The sequence below is a fragment of the Embiotoca jacksoni genome, unplaced genomic scaffold (assembly GCF_022577435.1).
Source record: "Embiotoca jacksoni isolate LCO1_2020_lvr unplaced genomic scaffold, fEmbJac1.0.p SCAF_2, whole genome shotgun sequence".
NCBI classification, from domain to species: domain Eukaryota; kingdom Metazoa; phylum Chordata; class Actinopteri; family Embiotocidae; genus Embiotoca; species Embiotoca jacksoni.
In genome coordinates this window covers 12949661-12962323 of record NW_027185340.1, presented here as the reverse complement: position 1 = coordinate 12962323, position 12663 = coordinate 12949661, and the positions used below count along the sequence as shown (strand labels likewise).

The following is a 12663-nucleotide window of genomic DNA, read 5'->3' as shown; positions in this document are numbered from 1 at the left end:
GGAATGTATCCATCATACACCTGTGCTTCCCCTTCTGGGACAAGTCCAAATGTCTGCAATGAACAAGGTGCATTCAGATAACAAACAGTAGAAAAAAAGATACGAAACTGCCCACCGTTCAATTTCTGTTGATACCCGCTCAGTGTTACGTTCTGAGCTTGATGTCTCTTCTTTTGTCCTTGTTAGTCCTTGACGTTTGGAGAGAGTTCAGTCCAGTCCAGTCAAATCCCTTTTTTTCCCCTAGTTAAATAGGCCAATGATCACTTAAGGGGGACCCCATATTTTGCTTACCTTTAGTCCAAGTGGAAATGGACACGGCAGCTCCCTCCACCTCCAGCAGCTCCTCGTTGAAAATCCTTAGTTGCTGCCTCTTCTTTGTTGGTCTGAGAGGTCGACCTGCAAACACAAAAAGGTTTTGCCAATGTCATTTCTGTATCTTTATTGAGGCTAACTTTAATATTGACCTTGAATATGCCATAACAAATATAAGATAATTAAATAGTGCACTTTGCACTAGCCTACAGTTTCTGTTAAACATATTAAATAAATGCTACTAGGTTTACACAACAGCATGTTTTTTTTTTATGTTGTTGTTGTTTTATCATCACGTTAACTGTCGTTTCCCTTTAAGGATCAATAAAGTAATCAATCCCTGGTCGTGTTGCCTCAAATCGCTCAGTTTCCGGAAATGAAAGCAACATCTGAATCCGAATTACCTGTCAACATATCTGCCAGCTGTTTTTACTCCTTCTACTGAAAACTGAACGTGTCTTTCTGTGTTTCCAGAACAACTAAATGGCATCTTTCCAACAGCAGCAGAATGGTGTTTTTGTGTGGAGGGGCACAACTTCGTCAAAGGCTGCAGTTTCCTCGCGCTGATTTCAATAGTTTCAAAATCTGTTGATGGCCCTTCCTCTTCCTTTAGGTGGCACCATTTAGGGAAGGAAGTATCAAGAATTTCATACTACATTTTTTGTCCATTTTGAATGCACTATCCTGGTATTCATAGTGCATCGCATGTCATCAAACCTGTCAACATCAATATACATAGGCTCGCAAAATAGCAAGTGTTAATATGTAATTCCAATAATTGAGAAACAGATATCTCTTGACCTTGTATAAAATGTTTTGATTTGAAATCCATACAGGAAGTCATGGTATTCAGACTTACTTGGCAGATATTTCTGTTTGTTTTACAGTATGTTTTTTTAATATACATTTTTGACGTGTCTGTGCCTCTGTAGAGCACTTTGAGCAATCTTTGTTTTTATTGTCTAAATGTAGCCTAGTTTTAGTTTCTGCCTTGTTTATATTTTCTATTAGATGTCATTTTTGTTTCTTCTTAATATCTTTTTTATGTTTCTGTGCCAGTGTAAAGCACTTTGAACATCATGTTTTTAATGTCGTACAGTTTGTTGCTCGGTATTGTTCTCTCTCTGCCCTCCTTTAACACCAACCGGTCGAGGCAGATGGTTGCTCACCTCAGCCTGGTTCTGTCTAAGGTTAAAAGGGAGTTTTTCCTTCCCACCGTTGCTCGTAGGAATTATTAAATTGTTGGGTTTCTCTTTAATGTAGTAAAGTTCTGTTTTAGGGACCTTACTATAATAAGTAAACAAAGTTATGTTGTAAATTGAAATGGAATTAAATTAAATTTTAGTGTATGCTTTGCTTTTATTGTCTATAAAAATGCTATTTTTGTTTCTTAATGTCTGCTGTCATCAATACACAACCAATATAATTGAGTGTATCCTTGTCTAATTATCCACATTATTTTTCCCTTTTTGGCTGTCTTGACATGCCTGTTTTAGCAAGAAGGTTTTTTTTTAAGAACTAAGCTTTCCTGTAACCTATTCAATCACATTTCAATATACCAACTGGCATTTGCTTACATGCAATATTAAGAAACAATAGGAAGATACAATCCCAGTCTAGATTAAAACAAAGCATCAAAGAGTACATTTTGTTGCAATTAGGCAAATATTTATCCACTATAAAAACAATCGTCATTGTGCTGCCTCTTATTCAAAGCCACCATGTACAAAATGAAACGTTGGTGCTTTGGTGCCTTCTAGTGGTAGAAACTAACAATGAAAGCCAATGTAAATCACTGGCTGCTTCTGAAATGTACGACTCTTATTTTTGTTCCTTGTTTACATCCACCAGAAAGTCATTTCAAAGCCCCATTGATCACAATAAATTGTATATGTAGTGTTTTAAATAAAGAAAAACTCATATTTGGTGAAGAGAATGTTTAAAACCAGCTCAGTTTCAAAGACTGCACTCTGTACTGTCTTCATGAGGCCATAGCACGACTAAACTCCGCTGTCTGAAAAATTAGAATGAACATAGGTTATTTACTCTCATTAGACTATTTACAAGGTCCACTAACTGAAGCAGACTGACTCACCTTGCCCACACATTTCTTGACTTCCATCTTGTTGATCTGTGACTCTGCAATGTCAACTCGCTCACCAGCCTCCTCCGGCAAATGCTGCACCTTCCTCAGCTTAGTCAGATGAGAGCTGGCTTGCTTTCCCTGTCAGGTATTAAATAATTAACCACATAATCTGTCACTTTAATCTATTTGACAGAAAAAGTCACTCGCAGCTTCTTGGCAATGTCCAACAGCTCCTGAAAATGTCATCACCTTTTTTCTTGTCCTCATCAGATGGGCTTTTGGTAACAGAAAACGAACATCGTTGAATCTTTTGGATTTGTAAAAGCTTTGAGAGCTTTTAAATGAAATGGTTTCTTTATGGATTGGCATTATAGGTGAGCTCTTTAATCCTGTGATCAAGTTTGCGCACACCTTTCACAGACTCTGACCCATGTCTTTGTTCTACTTCAAGCTCATTCCTGGATAATGTAACAATATAAATAACAAAATAAAAGCACGAACTGAACAGAACCTTAATTCATTGAATGGAACGTGTAAAAAAAACTGATTGTGAAGTTAAATCTTTTTAGACTTAGCTTGTGATGGCCGTGTCCTTTTCATTTAAACTGTGCCATCTTAATAGGGGCTCCGCTTGACTCACACGTTAAACCGGTCTAAATCATAACGCTGCAGTCGCCGGTTCAGTTGTTTCGTTTATTCTCACATTAATCAAAAATCAAAAAAGTTTACAAAACATTCTCGTTGTAACGTGAGGTCAAAGACTGTACCGATGCCCCTTCCTCACGTTTCCTCCATGCTTGGTGAAGTAGAACAAAAAACTCAGTCCTTCTCCCCATCACAGCTGACAATCAGCTGGCAACCAGCTGCTAATCAGCTGACAATCATCTTGTCAATCACAACTAATACATACTAATTAATTCAGCATATGCATTTCATCTTATTTCACAAGTCAAAAGAAAGATTTACATTACCTCAGTAAATAAGCAAATTCTAATATAATTTGTTATCAACACAAAATATGGCTCAGACATAGCTTGATTGAATATTAGCACAGTATAAATACTTGAAAGAATAAATGGCATGGCAGAATGTTTTTAGACACCAAATCCAGCCAAACCTTGTCAGATCATGCCTTTAAAATGCTCCGAACACTTGGAGTGCCGAAATCCCGCAAAGGCAGCCTGAACTAAAAAAAAGTATTCATCAAAATATCAAATTGTTTTATTAAAGTAGATTCCTGTCATTTATCACAGAAGTTTTAGTAAGCGCACATAATATATGAAAATTTCTTCTGGTGATATTTATTTTTTACATATGTGTTGTGTCCTCTTTGCACCCACAAAATGGAAATGTCCCACAGCATGGCTGAAGCCAGGGTCTCCACAGAATCTTGTTCCAAGTCATCTGGTTTTGAACGCTGCTTGCAGCTGTGTTGACGTGTGACTGAGTGGCGTCAGACGCCTGTTCGTTTGTGAGGCTGCTTTTGTGTCTCTCCACAGCTCTGGCAGTCTGCTTAAGGATTTCAGCGTATCGCGGCTCAGTATCAGGGGTCAGTGGGCGGGACTCTGACGGATCACGGAAAAGGTCATACAGCAGTGGCGGGTTGTGGTGCGTCACATGTTCTCCATGACAGAGGCAAATCTTAGTGTCATAGCATCCACCGGCTCCCGGAGGGGAAAAGTTGGGAGTGAAAAAGTGCACCTTAAAGACAGAGTCACCTGGATGGAAACACACACCAGTCAACACATGTACACAGTGTACAGTGGTAAGAAAAAGTACACGAAAACCAGAACTATGTGCAATTATATACAAATTGGTTTTAATATATGACTTCCGGTGAGCGTTTCAAGTTGGCGACGTAGATCGAAAACTCTCCTGGACAATTTAAGAAAAAAGCCCCCACCGACACATGAAAACTGCTGTTAAACAAAATACTAAAACGATCTAGAATGAGTGGGGCTAGAAGCAAGAAATCGGTATCGGGGGGAAAAAAAACAACAATGAAGGAAGAGGAAAGAAAACAGCCACAGTGGAGAAAATGGAACCTTGTGCACACTTAGACAGGTCATCATTGTAAATGAGAATTGGTTCTCAATTGATATTACCTGGTTAAATAAAGGTCAAATAAATTAGAAAGTCAAAAGTATTAAGATAAATAAAAACTTTTCTGTGTGAACTTACTGCCAGGTGGGTGCCAGCGCACTGCATTCAGGTAGATGCCACAGTAGTGAAACATGAATTCATGCTCGGATCGCACAGCTTTCCCCTCCAACAGTGGCATGAGGTTATGGCCATCTAATTGTCTTGTGAGAAAGGCAAGATGAGGAAAGAGAGGGGAACGTGGGAAATGGATGATTAGTGATGATTACAATAAGTGTCAGAAATCCTCACTGAGCTACTGTGTGTGTGCTTTTTAGAGGTTTTAAATGAGAGACTGAAGGTGTGATTTCAGCCCCAGACAGAGTCAAGTGTTTGTTTTTTTTACAACGGTAAGTGGTTCAGGAAGTACAGAAACTTTTTAACCTTTCCAGGAATTAAACTTTGTTGAAAGAAATTAAAGTCTGTGAATGAAAGTTTACCCAATAAAAAGAAAGCACCCATATCGACAACTCTGTACCTGTCTGGTTGTGTGTCCTGGGCTAAATATTTCAGGGTGGGATACAAATCCATGAGGCTAGTGGGTTCATCCACCACTCTTCCCGCAGCCAGTCTGCCAGGCCAGCGGAAAATACCGGGCACCCTGATCCCCCCTTCCCAGCCCCCCATAGCCTTCCCACCTACAGATGAGACAACAGGAGAAATTAGACAACAAAAATATCTGTTAACAAGAGGAGAGAAAGTTTAATTCTCTCTTAATGCCAACAAAACACATGAACACTTATCAATAAGTCAAAGATTGCAATGAAAAAACAGCTTCAACATAGCTCACCTTTATAGATACTGTTCCAGCCTCCTGTCTGTCCAATTAACAAATTAGCATCTTCCAGGTGTCCACCATGGTCTGATGTAAAGTACATCAGAGTATTGTCGGCTAGGCCGAGGGAATCAACCGTTTCTGTCATTTTACCTAGAAAACCAGGTGGGTTGGTTAGATAACATGAAGTGAGTGAGTTCAAACTCTGTAAACCAAGGAGCACTGATTTCCCTGATTGTTTTTTAAACTTGTGTCTGGCGTTCATACCTTTGGCCAGATTTTTAGAGGATATAAAAACACTGAAATGCTGAGTTGAGTCATTGATGGCCACCAAACTAAACCTCGCTGTATAATGGTTGACAGAGCACACACAATTAACGCATTCACTTTACATGGCACACCCACCAATGATCCAGTCCATTTCTTCCAAGTTGTCACCATAGCGACCATGGCGACTTTTGCCAGCAAAGGCTGGAGTATTGAACAGTGGCGTGTGGACATGGGCCAATGAGAAGAAGAGGAGGAACGGATTATCAACATTCCTAAAGAGGAGAAAGCACTCTCATTAGTCCTGACTCTAGCTCTTTTTAAATATTGACCACATTGCTGAAACGTTAACGGTGACAGGTGACGTTCTAATTTCTCTTATTGTCACCCACAATCATCAATAAACTGATCCTACTGACAAGTGCATCCCGTGTAGCTGAAGTTTTAGTCTGCTGTACTAATTTCAAATTCTGTATAATTTTTGGTGCTGGACAGGTAGCATGCAAGAGTTTTCAGAACTTTTCATGATGCAATAATATACAGTAAAAGTGAATTAAAACAACACGGGTGCAGCCGAGAAAACAAAACAAAAAGCTACAAGATGCTAAAACGCTCCACAGAGATCATGGGAGCTAGATTTGGTTCGAAGCAAAATTCATTCAAGCAATCTCTTTCACAAAGATGTTCACATTGTCACGTGAACCATTGATAACATAAAATGAATGTTTACAGCTACTTTAAAAATTAAACTACCGATTATGCATTGTGGGAAATTCTTTGAAAATTTACATCTTCAGTAGAAGCCAAGTAGGTTTGGAACAAAAATGAGGATATTTTTTTTATTAGTTGATAGTGAAAATAATTTACACTAATTCAGCCTTATTCTAAGTTGCATCTTTGAAAGTTCATTTTCTCACGATAGAAAAGTAAACATTATTGTGGATCAATCAGCTACATGTGATAACACAGGAAAAACATACAAGATAAAGTCGGGGAAAAACCACATAACTTTAAACTGCCCTGTTTAGATTGTAAATGTAAGACGACCCAGAGGGGTTTTAAACTCGTTAAAAAAAAAAAAGAAACAAACCACCTGGATTTGTTCCTGAATTCTTACCTCTTTAAAAAATTTTGTGCCTCTCCCAACAACCTCTGGGGCAGCGTCTCCACCGTCATTGGCTGTTCGATCACTTCTTGGTTTCTCATGATAATGCAGTTCCAGGTTGGCAGCAGCATAAAGGGCACATACCACACAGCGGTTGCTAAGATACAGAGAAAGGAAAGTGGCACCAGGAGCCACAGGCTGACTTCAAAAAGGCCACAAACACGGACACACACCTGAAAATACACAACACAGACACACAGACAGTGGATTTAGAAAGTTTTTTTCCCCTCATTGACACGAATCCTATTCTTCAGACAGATTTTCACATGTGGTGTCTGAATACCAGTGACATCCTTCACAGAAATACCAAGTTAACTTGTGAGGCCGCGGTTTGTGTGTAACTGGAATGGACTGCATGATGATGATCTGTCCTCACTTAATATTCTGGACACAGTGGGGAAAAAAAAGGAACAACTTATTATGTAATGCAGTCTGACACAACACTAAACAAAAAAATTGCTGCAACGTAATTAAGTCCCAGCCCTTACCTTACACAATCACTTTCACAATAAGAGGATTGACTGTACAGCTGTTGCTATCGTACTCCTTTGACTTGACATTTCATTTTACTAAACTGTGACTTCCAGCTAGATTTGTGCGTAATTCCCTGATACTGCCAGTAGATGACATCACAAACCAAAGTAGTTATTTTCACCCGGTGAGACAAATAGAACATGGTGTCCTTCTGTTCAAACAGTGCAGTATTCAAATTTAGATCTGAAAATAGATTTATTCTGTAACATATGACAAAGGACCTCTGTCTCCCTGCAGGGCACTATGGTTTATCGTAGCACTTTTATTATGTATTCATTTATTTTCACTCATTAGAAATTTCAGTTTCCACATCATGCTTTCCCCTGAAGCAAGTTTCTGGCTGTCGTGACTGAGTTTCACAAATGCGGCTTCTGTTCCCAGTTTTTTTTTTTTTTTTTTTAAACCCTCTGGCACAGAGTGTGATTACACACACATTATTTTGCTTTGGGGTGAACAGCACAACTCTTTGTATTCCAATTTCTTCCTCGTAGTCTGGCAACTAAAAGGTATCACTTAAGTTTGTTTTTGTTTTTTATTTTTTTTTAGCTCAACCATCTTCTCTCGTTCTGTATGCCTCTATGTGTCTTTTTCAACTGGACCCTATTGTGATCATTTTTGTGGAGAGGAAAAGATAAACTGACAAAAAAGTCACATTTACCATTGTGACAAGTCCAACTCCGAGCAACATGGTCAGATTTTTGAGTGCATGCTGGAGATCTGCCAGCACGCTGCTGCCATGTCCAGGCACACAGTCATTGAACAGGGTGAACGGCAGGCCATAGAAGTGGCTGAAACCATGCTGGTTCGGGTGATGACAGTGATCCCCTCTGGATTCACAGTTCACACCCAAGTGCCATTTACCTGCAGATAAACAGTGAGTAGAAAAAGGGAGATATTTGGAGGGCTGGACACTCAAAAACAAAGACGTGACACAAGAATGTGAGCACACGTAAACCTTTTCCACTTTTCAACACACTGCTATCTCAGGGATCTTTATCTGTGTGTGCCAAATGCAAAACAATAATGTTTTTATGAGCTGCCAATGCTTGTAAAAAGTGTGAAAACGTTGAAGGAACTGTTGATGGTATTGAAAACAGCCTCCCTAAGCACAAAAAGATTTTCTCATAATCCTATGACACAAAAGTAGAAAACACAAGTTTCTGATGTGTGGTTACTGACCCCAGCGTCCTGCCCAGTGTTTGTTGTCTCTGTATGCTGTTCTGTCCCCTCACGGTGGACGTCACTATGCTAGTGCCCTGAGATCAATGTCGCGATGTGTTGCAATATAAAAAAGATTGAATAGAAAATTTTATTGAGAAATCCATAAATATGCTGTGCACATTGTGGTGCCTTTCTGCAAAGCTCCCTCAGTTTCAAGCCGTTTCTGAAACGTAATCAGGAAAAATCTCCCAACAACGACCAATGAATAAATGATCACATTATGGTATCTCACCCACTAGGCCCGTGGTGTATCCTTGTTGCTGCAGCCTCTTAGCAAAGGTGGTCTCAGTAGGTGGAAGCCCCCCCGAACCTCCAAGGAACAACAGCACCTGGACACGCCCCGTGCTACCCAGTCCTAGTCAACAAACATATACACATGTGCAAATATAAATTATTTAACAATCATGAGACGTATCATGTTAGGCAAAATCAAACATCACTTTACAAATATAGACAGGCTTTGCCAATCAGACACTGGCTGTTACCTGAGCGGAGTGCATAACGGCCTGTCATAAAAGCAGCCCGGCTTGGGGTGCAAAGAGGAGCAGCCGCAATATGCTGAGTCAGCTTCACCCCCTCAGAGGCAAGTTTGTCTATGTTAGGAGTCCTACAGAGACAGGAATTAATAAATAACTAGAGTAAATCAGACTCACACATTTCTTTGCAGGGCATCAGAGTGACATTTGGATTGATCTGACCTAATAAACAAAAAGGCTACCCAACAACAAGCAGAGTTAAAACGCAAAGGGGTTACCTGATGGTATCATTACCGTAGCACCCTATATCGCCAATCCCTAAGTCGTCCACCATCATCAGAACAAAGTTGGGCTTCTTGTCCACCTCCTCCCCTGTGACATCCCTTCCTGCTGCCAGAAGCAGGAAGAGAAGAAGAGGTAGCAACAGGGCAGACCTGGGCAGATTTGAAAAGAGTTAGTTTGACTTAAATAAAACGTGAATAAATTAAATAGTTGAGGAAAAAAATATGTGAACATATTCTCTGGTTTTAACTTTTAAAATGTGACAATTGGCAGTCTTGTCAATTGGGTTGTGGACTGTTGATTGAGGCCAAACACAACATTTTACTATAATTCAGACTGCAGAATGGTGATGTGCAGTTTTTTATCATATGTATTTCATACACAGAACACTTATTCTGTATTGATAGTGACTGGCTTTAAAACGTACCCAAAAATCTTGCATCTGCAAAAAGAATTGTAATTAAAACTGCAAGCAGTGACGTACGGGCCCTCGCACTCCGGCACGCCGCCTCCCGGAAGCCGCCTCCCGACGTGGAGCGCGTGAGGGACCGCGTATCCCCGCTTAAAGTTTCTATTTTTGTCTCGTTTCCTGTCTCCAGCAGGGGGCGCTGGTGAGCCGTTTGGCCACGCCCACTCGCAAAACACATCAGATGTATCGTCTCACCACGCCGGATGTATGTGACACGTTTCGTGAGGTTTCAAGCATCCTTTGACCTTAAACATCAACTTCCTGTGTCACGGCGAGACATCAAACTTTGCCGCATCGTCACGGCGACGCCCATTGACAAAGTCGAATGAATGTCTCAATATATACTGCATGTTTAGGTTATTGACTTTACGTTCATGGGATCAACCAGCTCGACGTAGAATGTTAGAGTATGAAAAGTGTAATTTCCAGTGGCCAACAGGGGGCGCTAAGACTATGAGCGAATACCCCACAGGGGTCTTCAGGGCGGGGCTGTTATCATACCTGTGATGTTTGGAGAAGGTCGGTCCATGTACATAAGATTTAAAGCAACTCGTAGTTTCATGGCGAGATGCTCAAAATGGCCGCCACGCTACGGGCACACACATCGATGAAAACGAATTATTTTGATAACTTTTAATCCCAAACATGTTTTCTATCCATAGACCCTAAATTCAAGTCGGTCCGACAAAATCCCTAGGAGGAGTTCGACAAAGTACAACGTGTCAGAATCGCCAAAAATGGCGACTAAATTAAAAATAGTGGACTTCCTGTCCAGGTGAGGTAAAGGTGCAATGTAACTTTTTTGTGCGTCTGGGTGTGATACACCTGTCCACCGGATTTTGTGAATTTAGGTAAATGTGGCCGCAGGGGCATCTCTGTAGGGGGCGCTCTCGAGCCGTTTGGTTACGCCCATTCGCGACTCCACTAGAATACGAAATTTTTCGCCGGGAGACACGTGTGTATTCACTTTCATGAGTTTTTGAATATGATGAAGCTTCCAAAAAGGCAAATCACTTTATGTAAGAAGAAGAAGAACATTTTCACGAAAAACAATAGGGCTTTCGCACCGATTCTCGGTGCTCGGGCCCTAATGATTGATCTCCCAGGCACTCTGGCCAGCGGTGTGCAGTTAACACAACCGTGTTACTGTGACGATTTATGTTACAAAAGAAAAGTTAGTGTTTAAAAGCCAGTGCTTCAAAGTGAGTTGTAAACTGTCTGTGCCATGAGCAAAGTCCACGCACTCAGGAGAGCAGAGCCGTCGAATCGAATGGGCGCATTAAGTTTGATGTCTTAATTAGAGCTTTTGTACTGTAGTTAATTTGGCACACAATGCATAAGCAATTGTTTTGAATAAGCAGGCAAATCTTGCCATGTGAACTCACCTCATACTGTACCTGCACAATGCACTATTCTTGCACCCAGTCGTGTTCCTGCTCTGCTGGCGAAACCGGCCCGCCTCCGTGGCTCTTCCGTAATGACGGATTTATGAGCGCAGACCGCGTTTACCTTAACGTGTGGAGTACGTGCGCAATAAAAAAAAAAAAAGTGGAAGTCCAGCAAATGAGCAGCTGGGCTCCTGACCAAGAGTAAATTAATGGTTGACATCAATTGTTTTTGTGTCCTGATTATAGTGACGTGTATGGATGAAACATTTACTATAAATGGTAGTTTAAAGTGAGCAAAACGTAAACAAAAAAGACACAACAGTAATATTTTGTCTTATATAAGTAATACTTGTAATACTTGTCTTCAGATTTATCTTGTGACCTCAGTTAACCCCCAGATTGTAAACCGCTGGTTTGGTTTAAACAATGCATTAGTGCAGGAATCATTTGACATTAATTGAATTCAACTTGACTTTTGCTACTTAAACTGCTCCTGTTTATTACATTCTTGTTATCCATCTGTCCAAATACTTATATACATATGTCCCATTCTTGTGAATGCAGTAACTCAGCGCTTCACCTTTAGTGTTTTGCAAAAACACAAAACATAATTCAGGAGCAAAGGGGGAGATTGTGACCATATTAAACATTGGTCATAGACTGAATTGTTGACACTAATATTCGGTGTGCACCGTGTTCAGAGCCTCTGTGGTGTTGGGTTAAAAATGCCTATGAATCATCAATGTTTTAGATTTTTAAATAATTGTTTACTAACATGGCGACAAGTGTTCTGTCAGAATCAACTTTATTGACCAAAAACCCTCAACATCTTTACTACAAATATCATATTGATCTGGATAGACATGGACGTAAACTGCGACTTGAGTTGTTTACGGAGGTATCCAAACATGAGCCAGTTACCTTGAGGTATAAGTCCTCACCTCTGGTATTTTTATGAGTCAGCTCATCCCACAGATACCAACACAGCTGAGTTTCAGCGTTTCATCCGTGACAAATGTGACTGATGCATTTGGAATCAAATGGACTCTATTAGTCATGAGAGCATCTCCGAGTCACTCTCAGTACTGGGTTTAATTAGATTGTTTATAGTTGGTGTGGGTGAAATAGCTGGCGGGTAAGGAATGAATATGTGCACACGAACAGACATCAGGTGTGTTTGTGGTAAGAAGGAAAACCTTACGCAAGTTCCCACATTTGTCTTCTGAGGACCTGATGAGGTTATAGACCTGTCACCATTAATCAGCCACAATGCCTGAACTTGTGTTGTATTAGTTTCCTTCTAAATACCTTACATATCAAGCATTTTGATTCATGTCTTATGGTGCCTGGTTTTTTGTTTATTCCCTCTGAGTTTTATTGATTTTCCAACAGCTTGTAGGGACTAAACGAGACACTAACAAGGAAAAATAAGGTCATGCAGGTGCACAAACTTTACATAAAGGTGTTTTTCCATCCATATAAAACAGTATCATTTACATACGTAATATATTTTGATTTTTTTTTTTTTTTAATACTAGTATTTAGATCA

At 40.2% G+C, this 12663-nt stretch overlaps 1 protein-coding gene across 1 annotated transcript; it reads right to left on the bottom strand.

The window, feature by feature from the left end:
• Positions 1-3077: 3077 nt before the first annotated feature.
• On the bottom strand, positions 3078-11188 carry arsh (arylsulfatase H). The gene is made up of 11 exons (XM_069154620.1): positions 11112-11188; positions 9254-9409; positions 8985-9106; positions 8732-8854; positions 7937-8139; positions 6697-6917; positions 5718-5854; positions 5328-5465; positions 5016-5175; positions 4580-4701; positions 3078-4116 (listed from the first exon to the last, which is right to left on the bottom strand). Exons 1-11 carry the CDS (start codon positions 11114-11116, stop codon positions 3707-3709), a joined length of 1797 nt encoding a protein of 598 aa, XP_069010721.1. The 5' UTR covers positions 11117-11188; the 3' UTR covers positions 3078-3706.
• Between the last annotated feature and the right edge of the window lie 1475 nt (positions 11189-12663).

Excerpts from the sequence above, each read along its gene's own strand:
- arsh (XM_069154620.1), bottom strand. Across the intron at positions 5,176-5,327 it reads CTGGAACAGTATCTATAAAG|GTGGGAAGGCTATGGGGGGC; the intron begins GTGAGCTATGTT and ends TCTCATCTGTAG. Across the intron at positions 4,702-5,015 it reads CAGGACACACAACCAGACAG|ACAATTAGATGGCCATAACC; the intron begins GTACAGAGTTGT and ends CTTTCTCACAAG.